This window comes from Sapajus apella, unplaced genomic scaffold (assembly GCF_009761245.1).
Source record: "Sapajus apella isolate SASKATOON/1434 unplaced genomic scaffold, GSC_monkey_1.0 scaffold43, whole genome shotgun sequence".
Lineage (NCBI taxonomy): Eukaryota > Metazoa > Chordata > Mammalia > Primates > Cebidae > Sapajus > Sapajus apella.
The window spans coordinates 7,823,117-7,842,588 of record NW_022436983.1 but is presented as its reverse complement, the minus strand read 5'-3'; the positions used below and the strand labels follow the sequence as shown (position 1 = coordinate 7,842,588).

At 41.3% G+C, this 19,472-nt stretch overlaps 2 protein-coding genes across 7 annotated transcripts in view; one reads left to right on the top strand and one right to left on the bottom strand.

Moving 5' to 3' along the window:
- Positions 1–19,472, bottom strand: part of KAZN (kazrin, periplakin interacting protein) — a 1,289,243-nt gene that overhangs the window by 977,603 nt on the left and 292,168 nt on the right. The window lies entirely within an intron of this gene.
- LOC116566589 (40S ribosomal protein S18-like) lies at positions 18,408–18,780 on the top strand. The gene has a single exon (XM_032301163.1). It carries the CDS (start codon positions 18,474–18,476, stop codon positions 18,723–18,725), a length of 252 nt encoding a protein of 83 aa, XP_032157054.1. The 5' UTR covers positions 18,408–18,473; the 3' UTR covers positions 18,726–18,780.

Genomic DNA, 19,472 nt, shown 5'->3' with positions numbered 1-19,472 from the left:
TGCTAACTATTTTCTCAGATGTAAGTTTTACAGTTTATTGAGTCTGTAATTTTGTCATTTCTGCCTCATTTTGTCAGTAGTTTCCAAACGTTTAGTGATTTTTTCCTTTTTGTGTGTGTGTGTGTGTGTGTGTGTGAGCATGGTTTTTGTAATTGGAATCCCTGATGGAGGGCTTTCTGGTTTTGTTTAGGTGGCGCACTCTGGACAAGCTCACATGTCCCTCTACCATCTTCTCTCTGGGCTTCTGGGACTGAATCCTAACAAACACTTGGATATAGAGAAAAAGCTATCAGTAACACAGAATGAAGAGGAGGTATGGGAGGTCTCAGAAGACAAAGAAGGACAGGTGGAGGGACAAGTGACACAAAATACTGCCAATTCCTGGGCTCTGGAAGATTAAACCTGTCCATATTACTGAAGAAGAGACAGCCTTATCGAAGAATTAGAAACATTCCATTAATGAAGAGAAAAATTCAGATGTGCTTATAGAATTAAAATGTATATATATTTTTTTCTTCCGTAATAAGTTGCTGTATCTATAGAAAATTTCTATAAGAATTCATAGGCAGGCATTGAACAATGAGAACACATGGACGCAGGGAGGGGAGCACTACACACTGGGGTCTGTTGGGGGGAAATAGGGAAGGGACAGTGGGGGTGGGGAGTTGAGGAGAGATAGCATGGGGGGAAATGCCAGATATAGGCGATGGGGAGGAAGGCAGCAAATCACACTGCCACATGTGTACCTGTGCAACAATCTTGCATGTTCTTCACATGTACCCCAAAACCTAAAATGCAATAAAAAGTAAATAAATAAATAAATAAATAAATAGATAAAAAGAGTTTATTGGTCTTTCCTCAAAGGGTTGACTGTTGGCTGAAACACAGTCTCCAGGCAACTATGCAAGCAGCTTAATTGTGCCCCCTTGATAACAGGAAGTACACTTGAATACTCCAACCAAATCTGGAGAGAGGTTGGAACAAGATAAACGGGGTTGTCCCACAGGTAGACTAAGTAGTCAGTCATGTAACAGGTTGAAGTTTATCAGTCCTTGCCAGACTTCAAATTTACACAAACTACTCCAGATTCGCTCCTCTAGAAAGTGGTGGCCAATGTCTCCCTCCCCATCCTTCAGCTGCTCTGATTTAGGCTGGCTACATTCCCTCAAGGCCCCATGCCCCTCTCGCCCAAAATACTCTCATGCTGCTCTGCAGAGCTAAAAAGAAAGGGCAACTGCACTGTCTGGCACATAGCACTCAGTGAAGCCTTCATGAAAAACATTGCACTTTCCCGGAGCGTTTCCTCCTTCCAAATGCAAATAGATACTGTACGAACTGCCTCCCCAAGGATTGGTGGGAAAGGATGGGTCTGGGGACACACACAACGATGTGGAAAAGGCAAGTCTGACTGATGGGGGCACATCAAGGAAGCTGGACCAGCGAGAGAGAAGCCTCATGCAGAAGAGGAAGTCAGAGGACTGGAAAAGTCCTGGGAGAGGAATTTAATCCGCTCCACAATTCCTCCAAAGGCAGAAGATGGTGGACTGAAGATGACAGCCAGGTTTGTCACATTGAGCCAAATGCTGGAAATTAGGAGAGGCTCAGCTTGTCACCTAGGGCAGCAGCATGACTCTGTCCACAAGCAATAGCTGCTGGTAAGCCTTGCTCCATCTCCAACCCACTTGCCTGTTTGCCCCCATGCAACCTCGAAAGTACCAAGGTTTGGTTGAAACTGATTAAGAAGCCCTAACGATCATCTGAAATGTCAAGTGCTCCTCCATTCTAATAATATGCATCTGGAATGCTTCCCAGATGAGATAAGACATGTTTCCCTTTGATTTAGAGTTGGAAAGATGACAGACTAGAGGCAGTAATGATGATGAAAAGCAAGCCATAAGCCAGGTGAAAACTTCCTATCGCCCAGAGAAACCAATAATAGGGAATCAACAAATTATGTATGATGTTGGCATCAGCAGCATAAACAACGATACCACCTACAACAAATGCTGATAAAACACAGCCACCTGTTATGCCAAGCTTGCGCTCTGAGAGGACCCCTTGGTTTATCTTTGATAAAACATAAATCTCCAGGTCCAGCATTCAAGGCTATCACTGTGTGGAGGTCAAGGAAACACACAGGTTGGCCTCTGAGAGCAGTCACTTTTATTTCATTAAACTAAGAAAAAAAGAAATACACTGCTATGGAACCACATTATACCTGGTATAAAAACACTTTAGTCTTTCTTAGTTTGTGATCTTCTCATCAGCAGAGGTGTATTAGATTCCTGTGGCTGCCACAAGAAAGTACCACAGACTGGGTGGCTGATGCAACAGCAATTTACAGTCTTACAGTTCTGAAGGCTGGAAGTTCAAAATCAAGAAGGTAGCAGGGTAGGTTCCTTTCAAAGGCTGTAAGGGATACTCTGTTCTAAGCTACTCTCCCATCTACTGGTATCCCCATGCATGTCTTGGCTTACAGATGCATCACTCCAATCCCTCATCTTCATATGGTGCTCTCCAAGACGTGTCTTCACATCGTCTCACCTATGTGTGTGTTTGTCTCTGTCTCCAAATTTTCCCTTTTCATAAAGACACTAGTGTATTAGTCTGTTTTCATATTGCTATAAAGAACTGCCCAAGACGGGGTAATTTATAAAAGAAAGAGGTTTAATTGACTCACAGTTCAGCATGGCTGGAGAGGCCTCAGGAAACTTACGATCATGGTGGAAGGTGAAGGGGAAGCAAGGGACCTTCTTCACAAGGCAGCAGGAAGGAGAAATAACAGGGGAAGAGCCCCTTATAAAACCAACAGATCTTTTGAGAACTCACTCATTATCATGAGAACAGCATGGAGAACCACCCCCATGATCCAATCACCTTCATCTGGTCTCTCTTTTGACACATGGGGATTATGCGGATTTGGGTGGGGACACAAAGCCTAACCATATCACACCAGTTAAATGGATTAGTACCCATTCTAATGGCTAAGCATGATTACCTCTGTAGAGACCCAATGTCTAACGTCACATCTTAGATTCTGGGAGTTAGGACTTCAACACAGCTATTCTTGAAGATGCAGTTTAACTCATAACAAAGGAATTATTGCTTTTTGATGCAGCTGGAACACATGCAGTGTAGGGCATCCATTTCCAAATTGTGGTTTGCATAACTGTGTTGTGTAGAGGGTATTTCAAAGATTCTGAAAACACTGATTCAAATTTTATTTGAAGATATATTTAAAAGTCATCACATACACTCAACTGTGGTACACGTCACTTATGAACACCAGTGTACAGCTTGTGCTTCCAGAACAAGTTTTTTTTTTTTTCCTCCCAGACCAGGAATAAAACTACTTATGCCACCTCCATATCTATATTCAAGTTTCTTCTTAGTAGGTTATGGTTTTAAATGATTGTAGCTTTATACCCGGTCTTTGAATTCAAGCTCTGTTCTTAACTGCACAAGTGTAGAAGTGAGTGGGTCCCTGGAGCTTAATTCCAAGTGACCATTCACCTTTGCTTGGGGAGAGCTCCCACCCTGTCCTGTGGATAACTAAGTATGGAATATGGATGGGACAGTATTGTATACAAAGGGTGACATGTCCTGTAAGGATCGGGTACCTGATCATTTAAACTTCCTCAGGTTGCAAGTGACAGAAGCCCAACTCAATCTAGTTTAAGTAAAAAGGGGATTTTGTTGCCTACTCTACAAGTGTTTTTTGTTGTTGTTGTTATTGTTATTGTTGTTGTTCGTCACCATATTAGTTTCTCTGCGTAGTTTTCTCTATGTCTGTGTTTGGGGTACCATGAATTGGCTCAGTCCACACACATTCCACCACTCTCTAACCCACCTCCCTGAACTACAGAAAATGGAAAGCTAGAAATTCCCTTGCAGCTGCATTCCCAAGGTGGCCTAGGTTCTGCACCTAGGAGTAAGCTTCAGGTGGCCAGTGACACAGCTGTGGTGAGAAAGAAGATTGGCTCCTTTAGCAAACTGGGGGCAGAAATACTTTGATTCTCTAGGATAGCTCTGGAGTGGATCCCAGCATTCTGTCCTTGGGGTTACAGATGCCACCCATCACCTGGCTCTGTGAGGCCACTGCTGTGCAGTTTCCACTAACAGTCTTATGGTTGGTTTCTCCTTGCTATGGTTATTTCAGGCTATGTGGTCTCTAAACCCAGCTTCAAGACCTCTTAGAGATTCTGTTGGCAACCAAAATCTCTTTTAAAAAGTCGTTTCTAGTTAGGTTAGTTAGAGGGTATGCTGATGTCTGCAGTTTAAAAACTGTGATCAATACAGCATGATTCCAATTATCAGCAGAGACACTGATGACTCCCAGACTTGTTCCTCGAGACCAGAACTCTCTCTGAAGCTGAACAGATAAAGGATTGTGTCTTAGACAACCACATCTAGATGTCCCATGGGTCCCTCTATTTTCAATCCCCAAACCAAGCTCATACCTTCCACATTCGAACCTGCTGTTCCTTCTGTTTCCTTTATGAGGTATTACCTAAACCATAATCTGAGACTCATCCTAGATCCCTCTCTCACTTTCACCTCCAAATTTCAATTAGTGAAATTGCTACTTGCTAAACATTCCCTGAATATATTTTTTCCTCTTTAATCTTCCTGTCGCACATTATAGTCCATTGCCAAAACAAACTGCCTCCTATTCTTAGTATCACTTCAGCCAATCCATTTTTCATTTTTCCTCCAGAGTAATCTTTCAAATAGCCAAATATAACCATAACATCCCTTTGCTTAAATGCGTTAAATGCATCCTTTGGCTTGAATGCCTTATATCCATCACCATTACTGTGGTTCTCAAGCTGAATGAAATGGTATAAAACCAGGGAGCACATGTTGCAGAGACTGGCTAAAGCGTCATCAAATATATTTTCCTCTTTCTCCTGAGAACATGACTAGACAAATTTCCAGCTCCCCTTTCAGTCATAGGGCTTGTTAAGTCAGATCTGATTTCAAATATTGGATCTGCAATTGTATCAGCTAGTTCTTGCCATGTAACAAAACACATCAGAACTTTATTATTTCTTATAACTGTGCAGATTAGTGGTTCTGCTGTTCTGGAATGAGCCCAGCTGAAATCTGCTGGGCTTTCTCTTACGTTGTCACTTCAGTAGGTTTGCCTGGAGCTGGCTGGTCTAGGATGGACTCAGAAGGACGACTCACCTGGGCTCCATGTGACCTGCCATCCTCTGGGAATCTAGCTCAGGCTTATTCCCACAGTAGACAGAGTTTCAAGAAAGAGCAGAAATATGCAAGGCATCTTAGTATCTAGTCTCTAAACCGACCCACCTTTTTTACTGCATTATTTTAGCCAAAGAAAAGTATAGGTCAGTTCTGATTCAAAGGGCAAGTACAGGCCTCTTATTGAGAAAGGCTGCAAAGTCACATTGCAAAGAAAGAAAGTGAAGAATGATGGCGATTTTTGCAATCAAACTAGCACAGGTATTCACTAGCTATGTGACTTTAAATAAGTTTCCTCTTTGGGCCTCAGTGTCCTCATCTGTAAAACAGGGAAAATCCCACATGCCTCACAAAGTCACTGGGGATATTAAATGGCATAATTGAGGCAAAATCCCTAGTAGCGTGTTTGGTATCTAGTAAGTACTCAATAATCTTTTACTACCTTCATATTTCACATCTCTCTGCAATGTGCATCACTGTGACTTTCAGGTTGTTGGTATAAGCTCAGCAAGTATTTGTTGAACAAATTAACCATGCACCTGCTGTAATGACCTGGTAAATTGATGTACTTTTAATGGTGTTATCATGTTTCTAGCTCTTTCACAAGCCCACACTTCTCACAGTTCATCACCAGCCCATTTGAAGTCCTCCTGCCCAAGCTTGATATAGATGCCTCTTAAATTATATCTTCCAGCTGTTCAGACAGTCTATCCTCTGTGCACATATAGGAGCCATAAGAACACAGTTCATGTCCTCTAAATAAACCAACTAGAGCAGTCTTTCCAAAAGAAAAGGCATATAAAACTTAATTTAGGGTACTTTAAACTTCCATTTCCAACAGATACAAAATTGCCAAGAGTTATCCTAAGAAATGTGATAGGTTGAAGATGGCCAAATAGGAACAGCTCTGGAGTGCAGTTCCCAGCAAGAACAACACAGAGGGTGAGTGATCGCCACATTTCCAAACGAGTTTTTACTGCCAACAGGCCAGGAAATTCCCGGGCTGAAAAGTGCCAGTGGTTTCCAGCATGGCTGTTTCAGCTGGTGCAGCGGATCTCCGCATAAAAACTCACACAAATCTGGGCGGCCATTTCAACTGGTGCCTGGAATGCCTGGTATACAGAGCCACCCATTCAACTGAAAAAAAGGGAGCTGAAACAGGGAGCAAGGTAATCTGTCTCTGCAGGTCCCACCATGCCAAAGACCAGCAATCTGAAACGCTCTGGACTGAGAGTTTTGCAGCAAGCAAAGCTGGACCCAGGACTGTCCAGCTCAGTGGGAGAAGGGCATCAGCCATTACCGAGGCAGTCCACCACTCCTGAGGCAGTCCACCATTACTGAGCAGTCCACCATTACTGAGGCAGACTGCCATTATCGAGGCAGTTCTAACTGTACCTCTGTAAACAAAACCGCAAGGAAGTTCACACAACAGCTGGGCAGAGCCCACAGCAGCTCAGTAACACCTCTGTTAGCAGACTGTGACTAGATTACCTCCTTGCTAGGCAGGGCATCTCTGAAAAAAGGCAGCAGCATGTCAGGAACTTATAAATAAAGCCCCACCTTCCCAGGACAGAGCACCTGGGGAAAAAGGCGGATATGAGTTCTGCTGCAGCAGACTTAAATGTACCTGCCCAGCAGCTTTGAACAGAACAACGAAGCTCCCAGCTCAGCACTTGAGCTCCTATAAGAGACAGACTGTCTCCTCAAGCAGCTCCCCAAACCCCATATATCCAAAGAGACACTTCATAAATGAGACCTCAAGCTGACATCTGGCCAGTACCCTTCTGGGGTGACGATAACAGAAGAAGAAACTGGCCACAACCCTTACTGTTCTGCAGCCACCACAGTTTATCTGCAGGCAAGCAAAGTCTAGAGTGAACCTCCGCAGTCCTACAGCAGAGGACCCTGACTGTTAGAAGGAAAACAAAAAGACAGAAAGAAACAACTTCAACATCAACAAAAAGGATGTCCACTCAGAGATTCCATCCAAAAGTCACCAACTACAAAGACCACAGGTAGATAAATCCACAAAGATGGGAAGAAACCAGCACAAAACAGGATGAGAACATCAAAAATCAGAATGTCTCTCCTCCTTCAAGACATCGCAACTCCTCACAAGCAAGGGAACAAAGCTGGATGGAAAATGAGTCTGATTAATTGACAGAAACAGGCTTCAGAAAGTGGGTAATAACAAACTTCTCTGAGCTAAAAGAAAATGTTCTAACCCAATGCAACGAAACTAAGAATACTAACAAAAGGTTTGATGAAATGCTAATGAGAATAAACAGCTTAGAGAAGAATATAAATGACTTGATGGAGCTGAAAAACACAACACAAGAACTTTGCAAAGCATACACAAGTTTCAATAGCTGAATCGACCAAGTGGAAGAAAGGATATCAGAGACTGAAGATCAACTCAATGAAATACAAGGAGAAGGCAAGATTAGAGAAAAAAGAGTGAAAAGAAACGAACAAAGCCTCCAAGAAATATGGAATTATGTGAAAAAACCTAATCTATGTTTGCTAGGTGTACCTGAATGTGATGGAGAGAATGAATCCAAGCTGGAAAACATTCTTCAGGATATGATTCAGGAGAATTCCCCAACCTAGCAAGGCAGGCCAATATTCAAGTCCAGGAAATACAGAGAACACCACAAAGATATTCCTCAAGAAGAGCAACCCCAAGGCACATAATCGTCAGATTCACCAAGGTTGAAATGAAGGAAAAACTGCTAAGGGCAGCCAGAGAGAAAGGTCGGGGTACCCACAAAGGGAAACCTATCAGACTCACAGTGGATCTCTCGGCAGAAACTCTACAAGCCAGAAGAGAGTGGGGGCCAATATTCAACATCCTTAAAGAAAAGAACTCTCAACCCAGAATTTCATATCCAGCCAAACTAAGCTTCATAAGTGAAGGAGAAAATCCTTTACAAACAAGCAATTGCTGAGAGATTTAATCACCACCAGGCCTGCCTTACAAGAGCTCCTGAAAGAAGCACTAAACATGGAAAGGAACAACCAGTACCAGCCACTCCAAAATTGTACCAAATGATAAAGAGCACTGACACAGTGAAGAAACTGTGTTAATTAATGGGCAAAACAACCAGCTAGCATCAAAATGGCAGGATCAAATTCACACATAACAATATTACACTTGATCTTAGCCAAAAGGCTGAGAAGCAATCACACATAACAATATTAACCTTAAATGTAAATGGGCTAAATGTCCCAATCAAAAGACACAAACTGGAAAATTGGATAAAAAGCCAAAACCCATCAGTGTGCTGTATTCAGGAAACCCATCTCACGTGCAAAAAAAAAAAAAAAAAAAAAAAAATAAATGGATAGAGGAAGATTTACCAAGCAAATGGAGAGCAAAAAAAAGCAGGAGTTGCAATCCTAGTCTCTGATAAAATAGACTTTAAACCAACAAAGATCAAAGGAGACAAAGAAGGGCAGTACATAATGGTAAAAGGATCAATGCAACAAGAAGAGCTAATGATCCTATATATCCACCCAAAACAGGAACACCCAGGTAGATAAAGCAAGTTCTTAATGACCTACAAAGAGACATAGACTCCCACACAATAATAGTGGGAGACTTTAACACTCCACTGTCAATATTAGACAGATCAACAAGACAGAAAATTAACAAGGATATTCAGGACTTGAACTCAGATCTGGACCAAGCAAACCTAATAGACATTTACAGAACTCTCCACCTCAAATCCACAGAATATACATTCTTCTCAGCACCACATCACACCTGCTCTAGAAATGACCACATAATTGGAAGTATATCCCTCCTCAGCAAATGCAAGAGAATGGAAATCATAACAGTCTTTCAGACCACAGCAGTTAAATTAGAACTCAGGATTAAGAAACTAACTCAGAACTGTATAACTTCATGGAAACTGAACAACTGGCTCTTGAATGTTGACTGGATAAACAATGAAATGAAGGCAGAAATAAAGATGTTCTTTGAAACCAACAAGAATGAATATACAATGTACCAGAATCTCTGGGACACATTTAAAGCAGTGTCTAGAGGGAAATTTACAGCAATAAATGCCCACATGAGAAGCAATGAAAGAGCTAAAATCGACACCCTATCATCAAAATTGAAAGAGCTAGAGGGGCAAGATCAAAAAAACTTAAAAGGTAGCAGAAGGCAAGAAATAATTAAGATCAGAGCAGAACTGAAAGAGATAGAGACACAAAAGCCCTTCAAAAAAATCAATAAATCCAGGAGCTGGTTTTTTTAAAAGATCAACAAAATAGACAGAATGCTAGCTGATTAATAAAAAAGAAAAGAAAGAAAAATCAAATAGATGCAATAAAAAACAATAAAGGAGATATCACCAGATTCCACAGAAATACAAACTACCATCAGAGATTACTCAAACAACTCTATGCACACAAACCAGTAAACCTGGAAGAAATGGATAAATTCCTGGACACTTGCACCCTCCCAAGCCTAAACCAGGAAGAAGTTGAAACCCTGAATAGACCAATAACTAAGGCTGAAGTTGAGTTAGCAATTAATAGCCTAACAACCAAAAACAGTCCAGGTACAGATGGGTTCACAGCTGAATTCTACCAGACATACAAAGAGGAGCTGGTACCACTCCTGAAACTATTCGAAACAATCCAAAAAGAGGGAATCCTTCCCAAATCATTTTATGAAACCAACATCATCCTGATACCAAAACCCGGCAGAAGCTCAACAAAAAAAGAAAATTTCAGGCCAATATCCATGATGAATATAGATGCAAAAATCTTGAATAAAATACTGGGAAACCGATTGCAACAGTACATCAAAAAGCTTATCTGTCACAACAAAGTAGGCTTCATCCCGGGGATGCAAGGCTGGTTCAACATACACAAGTCTACAAATGTAATCCACCACATAAACGGAACCAAAGATAAAAACCACATGATTTTCTCAATAGATGCAGAGAAGGCCTTTGACAAAATTCAACAGCCCTTTGTGCTGAAAACTCTCAATAAACTAGGTGCCAATGGAACGTATCTCAAAATAATAAAAGCTATTTGTGACAAACCCACAGCCAATATCATACTGAATGGGCAAAAACTGGAAGCATTCCCTTTGAAATCTGGCACTAGACAAGGATGCCCTCTCTCACCACTCCTATTCAATATAGTACTGGAAGTTCTAGCCAGAGCAATCAGGCAAGAAAAAGAAATAAAAGATATTCAATTGGGAAAGGAAGAAGTCATATTGTCTCTATTTGCAGATGACATGATTGTATACTTAGAAGACCCCATCATCTCAGCCCAAAATCTCCTGAAACTGATAAGCAACTTCAGCAAAGTCTCAGGACACAAAATCAATGTGCAGAAATCACAAGCATTCCTATACACCAATAACAGACTTAAAGAGAGCCAAATAAAGAGTGAACTCCCATTCACAATTGCTCCAAAGATAATAAAATATCAAGGAATACAACTAACAAAGGATGTAAAGGACCTCTTCAAGGAAAACTACGAACCACTGCTCAAGGAAATAAGAGAGGACACAAACAGATTGACAAACATTCCACACTCATGGTCAGGAAGAATCACTATGGTGAAGAGGCCATACTGCCCAAAGTAATTTATAGATTTAATGCCATCCCCATCAAGCTACCTAAACCCTCTTCACAGAACTGGAAAAAACCATCTTAAACTTCATATGGAACCAAAAGAGAGCCCGCATAGCCCAGACAATTCTGAGCAAAAAGAACAAAGTTGGAAACATCAAACTACCTGACTTCAAACTATATTACAAGGCTACAGTATTCAAAACAGTATGGTACTGGTACAAAAACAAAGATATAGACCAATGGAACAGAACAGAGGCCTTGGAGGCAATGCCACACATCTACAACCACCTGATCTTTGGCAAACCTGACAAAAACAAGCAATGGGGAAAGGATTCCATGTTTAATAAATGGTGTTGGGAAAACTGGCTAGCCATGTGTAGAAAGCAGAAACTGGACCCCTTCCTGACACCTTCCACTAAAATTAACTCGAGATGGATTAAAGACTTAAACATAAGAGCTAACACCATAAAAACTCCAGAAGAAAATCTAGGCAAAACCATTCAGGACATAGGCATAGGCAAGGACTTCATGACTAAACACCAAAAGCATTGGCAAAAAAGCCAAAATAGACAAATGGGATGTAATTAAACTCCAGAGCTTCTGTACAGCTAAAGAAACAATCATTAGAGTGAACCAGAAACCAACAAATGGGAAAAAATTTTTGCAATCTACCCATCTGACAAAGGGCTAATATCCAGAATCTACAAAGAACTAAAACAGATTTACAAGAAAAAAACAAACCCATTCAAAGGTGGGTGAAGGACATGAACAGACACTTTTCAAAAGATGACATATGAGGCCCACAAACATAGGAAAAAATGCTCATCATCACTGGTCATTAGAGAAATACAAATCAAAACTACATTGAGATACCATCTCACGCCAGTTAGAATGACGATCGTTAAAAAATCTGGAGACAACAGACGCTGGAGAGGATGTGGAGAAATAGGAACACTTTTACACTGTTGGTCAGTGTGTAAATTAGTTCAACCATTGTGGAAGACAGTGTGGCGATTCCTCAAGGACCTAGAAATAGAAATTCCATTTGACCCAGCAATCCCATTACTGAGTATATACCCAAAGGTTTATAAATCGTACTATTATAAAGACACGTGCACATGTATGTTCATTGCAGCACTGTCTACAATAGCAAAGACCTGGAACTAACCCAAATGCCCATCGATGATAGATTGAACAAGGAAAATGTGGCACATATACACCATGGAATACTATGCAGCCATAAAAAAACGATGAGTTTGTGTCCTTTGTTGAAACATGGATGAACCTGGAAACCATCATTTTCAGCAAACTGACACAAGAACAGAAAATCAAACACCTCATGTTCTCACTCATAGGTGGGTGTTGAACAATGAGAACACATGGACACATGGAGGGGAGCATCACACACTGGGGTCTGTTGCGGGGGACTAGGAGAGGGACAGTGGGGGGTTCGGAGGTTGGGGAGGGTTATCATGGGGAGAAATGCCAGTTATGAGTGACAGAGAGATGGAGGCAGCAAACCACATTGCCATGTATGTAACTATGCAACAATCCTGCATGATCTGCACATGTACCCCAGAACCTAAATTATAATAAAAAATATATTAATTAAAAAAAAGAAATGTGATAGGTTGATTGTATTAATGGCCCTTACTTTGTACCTCTTGGTGATGTCTTCTCACACTCACTGTAGGCTTGGTGATGTGACTTGCTTTGGCCAATGAAATAGTAGCAAACTTGATACAAATAGAGGCTGGAAAGTGATTGCTTTGTCGACTTTTTCTTTTTATGGACCCCTCTCACCGCTATGGAAATATTCTGGAGTTAGCTTGCTAAGGAGGCTAAGAGAGGAGAGTCATTGCAGCTGAGGACACTGAAGATCAGCCAGGCCCCAGTACACAATGTAGAAGGGACACCAGTCAGGAGGATCCAAGCCTGTCCATATTAGCAGAATCACCCAGGCAATCCATAGACTTACAGGAAGTAAATCAGAAGCTGTTGCTTAAAGCCACTGTTTTGGGATGGTTTTTTTAGGGAACAGTAATGGATACAAATCTATGCCATGATTTTCAGTATCAATTACATCGTGAGCTCCTCTTTGTTTTGTACTTTTGGAGGAGAAAAAAGGGGGATTTAACTCGGTAATCCAATATAAGAACATCCGATCTGAAAGCAAAGCTCTGGGCTGCTAAGCTGGCCGAAGCAAATGACTTTGGTTCAAGTCTCACAGGAATAAGTGAGTAGTTAAAATAGTCAGGTCACCATCTCATTATTAAACCGCTTTTAAGTGTGATTTACTCAGAGACAAGGAATGAAAGAACATGGATTATTGGCTCGAGTTGGCACCAAGAAGTCTTGCTGGCGGTATTCCCAGGTTCAATGTCAGATTAAATGATGACACTTAGCAACACCATGCCTCAATTTACCTGGCTACTCTTGGGGGACTGTTTGAGTTTAATATGAATGTGTATAAGAATTCCTGTTCTAAGTGTGAGTTATTTTACGATTATAATTATATGGCATACATTCAGCTCTCTATTATCTGACTAATGATTGGGAGCCACAACATTAAAAAGATACCAAATAACAGATAAGAAAAAAAAGTCTGATACTGAATTCCATTACGGTGGAAAAAAATATTGATATTGGCAATGAAATTTCTATTCTAATTTTGTCTCATTCAGAGTAACATTGGTTTACATTTCCTGAGTGCACGCCACCAGGCAAGAAATGCTTTGCCCATGGATAATCTACGGGTACATAATTGAGAATTGACTGTTGGCTAGATTCTATGAGACCACTTTTCGGGTGACTGCAGCCATCGCTTCTTCATATTCTTATTCAGAACAACTCAATATCTTCCTCATTTTCCCTTCATCCATCCTACTCCTACATCTCATGAAGTTCAAACAACTCTTACCCTAGCCTTCTTCTGCGTGTCTCTATGTCCCCAGCATCTAGCCAGAAAAGCCTGAGATCCTGGTTCTTCTGTGGATACCAGTAGGCAAAGGATGAAAGGATCCTCTGTTCCCAAGGGACCAATTGGAATTTTTATATTCCCTAAATTAAATGTAAATTTCTGAAATACATAATTTTCATAGATCTTTTTGCAACATCTCAGGGGATCTACTGCCAATTACCTCATGGGGTAGTACTTAATATACACAACTAAATTAACATACAAATATATGCAATACAGCATGAGATAAGGCTTCTCTTTCTCCCTCTTACACACACACACACACACACACTCCCCCTTTCTCCATCCCTAGATCCTTAAATGTCATGTTCAAAGAGAATGTCTTTGAACCCTTATCTAAATGGGGTCCTGGTACAATGTTTCTTTAAGACAAATATTAAAACTATTATCAATTTACTCCCCTATTTATAGTCAGTTGCCCCCAGTAAAATCCAAGATCCTTGAGGGCAAGGATTACTCCTTTCATTTTCACCGATGTTTCCCCCACAAGCTATTATATCCCTGGAATATAACAGATGCTCAATGGAAAAAGGAGAAGGTGAGGGAATGGATACTGAAGCTGTATCTGGAGAATCCATTAAGATCAATTGTAGGGTTTCAAATGAAAGATTCTGAAACCAAAAGAGTTCCATAAATAATTAAAAAGTCAGTCTTGGACCTAAAGCAGGGTTTCTCAATCTTGACATTACTAACATTGGAAGCTGGATAATGCTTTGCTGTGAGTGACTCTTCCGTGCATTGTAGAAAGTTTAGCAACATCCTTGGTCTCCATCCACTGGAGGCTAGGAGCACACTCACCCCCTGCCAGTCACAATTGGAGATATCTCTAGACATTGCTAAATGTCCCCTGGTGTGAGAGGGAGGCAAAACTGCTCTGCTTCCTTCTCAGCTGAGAGCCACTCATTTAAAGGGGAGACAAATATTTGCCAACATCACAATAGACATCATGAAGAAACTGGGATATTTGAGGCAGAAGGCTATAATATCTTTCATATTCTATTTAAATATTTTTGTAAACTATATTCTTGGAACCCAAACCTTTGTAGGAGTCTGAGAGGGTACTGTGTAGCTTTAAGAATGTATCGACATATTAAAATTGTCAAAATGTTTTTAGTTATGCGTGGTATTGTATGTCTGAAGCCAGGTTTTAATATTCTTCTTTCTAGAAATTACATACCCCCTTTCTACCTATTTAATAACCCCCCAGGAAGCAAATATTCCGAGTCATCATCTCCAAGTAGGAAATCAATTACTCTTTCTTTGCGATGGGCTGGAAGGAACAATGTAAAAAAGGCTATTTTATTAAAGCTTAATACCTAGTTTTCAAAATAGAGATAATAATACCCAACCTCCTGTCTCTCTCATGGTTGAGAAGATGAGAAAATGCTGGCAAAAGTACTTTACAAACAGTAAATTGATCTGCAAATATCAGCTAGGTCCTTTTCTGAGATTCCACAGTCCCCCTGTATGCTGTCATCAGCATTCATCATGGAGCATTTCAACATCCAGGTATCCATCCAATCCTGGGCCCCTCTGGTGGGGGAGGGGAGGTAGGGGCAAAGTCCCGTCCCTTTCTGTCCCTAGAACTCAGGGTAGAGCCAAGCTGGGTACTGAGACCGAAACATGAAGTCCAAGTCCAGGGGATGTGCTGACTCCTTTGAATAATCAGCTTATCATTGTAGATCTTGAGTGAAGGAAACTAAATTCTTTAGCATCCATGTAAGTATTTTTTTCTCCTATGACCTTTAACAGGTAGAAAGCTGATGAGATGAGTAGACTTAAAAATATCCCAGGGTAATTTTCTTAGGATGAAAGCTTTGCCTGTTTTCCCTGGTTCTAATGTCAGTTTCTTCCCTCCTTGCTAGGAAGAGAACCTAGGGAGAGAGTTCTAGTTCGTCCTCCATCATGGTGTTACATCCCAGAGGATAAGGAAAACCCACATGTGTGGTACCACTCATAGCCGCAGCCAGCATCTGTGATCTTCTTACATACAAAAATTAGCTAGGTGCGGTGGTGGGCACCTGTAATCCCAGCTACTCGGGAGGCTGAGGCAGGAGAATCTCTTGAACCCGGGAGGCAGAGGTTGCAGTGGGCTGAGATTGTGCCACTGCACTCCAGCCTGGGCAACAAGAGCAAGACTCCATCTCAGAAAACAAACAAAAACCAAGCCTACCTGCCCATGGCCGAGGAAGAGGAGGACCCAGTGACCTAAGACAGATCATTCATACTCTTCCGAGAATTTGAATCTTGATCAAAGTGACACAAAGAAAGAAAATGGTTGAAGCCAAGTTCTCCCAACCACAGTACTCAGAAACAATTGCTGTTAAGTTTTTGACACCTAAATCTCCATAGCTATTCTCTCTCCTATCTTTTCTGGAGATGGAATTCTTTATCTTTTTCTATCAACTATCCCATATGTTTCTATTAAGTTTCCCTGTTAATGTGTATCAGAGCTGGTCTCTGTTGCTAACAACCAAGGAATCCTAACTGAATCCTCACTCCAAACTTCCTTCCATGGTTTTGTTACTCTTTCATATCCTGCTCACTGCAACAAGAACCATCACTTCTTAGGCCAGTATAAATTCTATTTTATTATCATTTAAAATGTTATTAACTAACAACTCAATATCTAAAACTGTGACATAAAAGCTCTATGATATATAATATATTCGGTTGGTACAAAAGTAACTGCAGTTTTGCACCAACTTAATAAATTCTTAAATTCTCCTTTGGCACTACACAGATCTATGGAAGCTGTACCAGTTTGATGAAGACTATTCTCCTTAATCATCACTCACCCCAATTAAGAGGTTCCCCCTTTCTTTCAGAATACAATTAACAGAAATCAATCTTTTTTCTGACTCTCATTTCCAACGCTACCTGTGTCTTGGCACACCAAACACTGAAAGCAACTTTGTCTTCTGTTAATATTCTGCCTTATGGATTTTACAAAGGTGACAGAGGTCTCAAGAGGGTCTAACTTTATCAACTTAAAAAAAAAAAACTCTAGACACAAGCTTAACAGAATAACAGTATTACAACTTCATGTCTCACCCTCCATTTCTTCTAAACAGGAAAAGTGATTACAGAAGTTCTGTAAGTGATGGGATTGCATCTAAGCCTGGCAAAGCATGTGGGTTAAAGTTTATTTATCAAAAAAAAAAAAAAAAAAAAAAACCTTTAGAGATCCAAACTATTGTGGCAAATGGAAAGTAGGCTTGCAATAGTTATGTAAAAAAACTACAAGCTTTGGACTTGGTGATTTGATAGTTCTGCAACTCAGAATGGAAAATAAGCATTGCTTTTGCAAACACGCAGGGAAAGGATGTGTAATGGAGCACATGGATTATTTGAGGGGATGTGCTAAGACTCCTTTGAATAATCAGCTTATCATTGCAGCTCTTGAGTGAAGGGAACTAAATTCTTTAGCATCCATGTAAGTATTTTTTTCTCCTATGACCTTAAGAGGTAGAAAGCTGATGAGATGAGTAGACTTTAAAAAATCCCAGGGTAATTTTCTTAGGATGAAAGCTTTGCCTGTTTTCCCTGGTTCTAATGCCAGTTTCTTCCCTCCTTGCTAGGAAGAGAACCTAGGGAGAGAATCTAGTTCACTCTCCATCACAGTGTTACATCCCAGAGGATAAAAAACCCCACATGTGTGGTACCACTCATAGCTGCAGCCAGCATCTGTGACCTTCTTAAGGCCAGGATCCTTCTGATGTCAGTTTGTACAAAGCAAGGACAAGGTATCCTCTAGGGATAACAAGGTCACATTCATGGGCATAACCCTGAAGCCAGCTACAGCTAGAAAACTCCAGATAACTGCACCAGTGAGAACCACAGAAGCCTACCTTGACCACAGTATCAACTTCAGAAAGAATCTGGAGGGATGGAAAGTGCTGGTAACAGAAGAATCAAATTAAAATGTACCAATGTAATAGGTGTGAAATGCTCGGTTCCCAAGGCGTCCTTCCCAATGCAAGGTGATGTCAACTTTGGGGCACTAACCCTCCCTATCTGCCAGGAACCTGAGCCAAGGGTTCCCCTGGTCCACACTGCACTTCCTCATCTGAGGCCAGGGATTACCCAGACAACTGAAACAGCTGATCTATCCATGTTCACTCGGCCCAGTTTTGCCAGAAACCAATTGGAAAGCATAATCATCTGGAAGAGTTTGCTAGACCACTCTTTTAAAAGGAGAAAAAAAAATCAAAGCCACCCAAATCTTATGCAGTGTCTGATCCTGGCAGGGCTCCCGGATCTGCCTCCGGAATGCCAGGTTTCCCTCCTGCTGCTGCTTCCGCTCTTGCTTGGCAAAGGGGAATATAGGCTTTTGGCAAATATGCGTTCTAGTTCCCTGAACACAAATAACGGAGAGAAGACAGACAAGGAAAGAAAAGGAAAGGCAAAGAAGAAAGTGAAAAAGGCAGAATGTAATTCCACATCTCAGCTAAGATTTATTTTGCCAACCAAAAGAAGGGAAGGTAAAGGAGGGAGGAGGAGAATAGAGTTGAGAGAAGGAGAAAATAGGAGGGGAGGAGGAGAGATGCCGGGTGGGTTGGGAAGAAAAAGGGAGGAGAGGGAAGACAAAGAGAAGAAATAAGAAATAAGCAGACATTGACCTCACCAAGAGAGCAGGAGAACTCACTGAGGGTGAGGTGGAAAGTGTGATCACCATTATGCAGAATCCACGCCAAGATAAGATCCCAGACTGGTTCTTGAACAGAGAGAAGGATGGAAAGGATGGAAAATACAGCCAGGTCCTAGCCAATGGTCTGGACAACAAGCTCCGTGAAGACCATGGGCGACTGAAGAAGATTCGGGCCCATAGAGGGCTTCACCACTTCTGGGGTCCAATTTGTGTCCGAGGCCAGCACACCAAGACCACTGGCCACCGTGGCCGCACCGTGGGTGTACCCAAGAAGAAATAAGTCTGTAGGCCTTGGCTGTTAATAAATAGTTTATATACCGAAAAAAAAAAAAAAAGGAAAGAAAAGAGAAGAGGAGAAAATGGCAGGAAGGAAAAAGGAGAGCTTGAAAAGCAAAGCAAATTTCATGTCTTTTCCACCTAACAATTGACTTTGTTCGAGATTTGCTTAGAGATGACAGTTGTGTGGTTTATTTTTATTTGGAAGGGTTTACTTTCATTCCTGGAGATGGACCTCTGAGAGGAGTATACCCACGATTCAGCCTCCCTTAAAACATGAGTAAGGTGCACCAGGGATTCGGCCTCCCTTAAAACAAGTTCTACCTTCTAATTCTAGCACAGGCCAGGTTTTAGGCAAAGAAGCCACCCGCTTCCTGTCCAGATCCGGGCAGCAGTCCTAGGTCAGCAGAACACGGGCTCTCTCTCAGCCACCCTCTCAGTTTACACAAAGCGAACTGACCAGCAGAAGGAAGTCCCTAGGCGCACAGAAACTTCTCTGCCTTTTAGCTCTCAGCCTTCAAGAGGGGGACCTTCCTGCCAAAAAAAGCGATCTTATTGTTTTCCCAAGCATTTGTCTCCCCTTAATAAATACTGATATTAGGCCTTTCGGGGGGAAAGGGAGAGAACTGCCAATGGGAAATTTAATTTGCTGCAATCAACCCCTCTTAGCATTCAGAGTCACAGAGTACAGGTAAAAGAATTAATCTCTACCAGAAAGAATTACCCATTCAGTGTTATGAATCTAATCACT

What these genes read in the sequence shown, in the direction of transcription:
- LOC116566589 (XM_032301163.1), top strand. Translation starts at nt 18,474, where the DNA reads ATGCAGAATCCACGCCAAGATAAGATCCCAGACTGGTTCTTGAACAGA.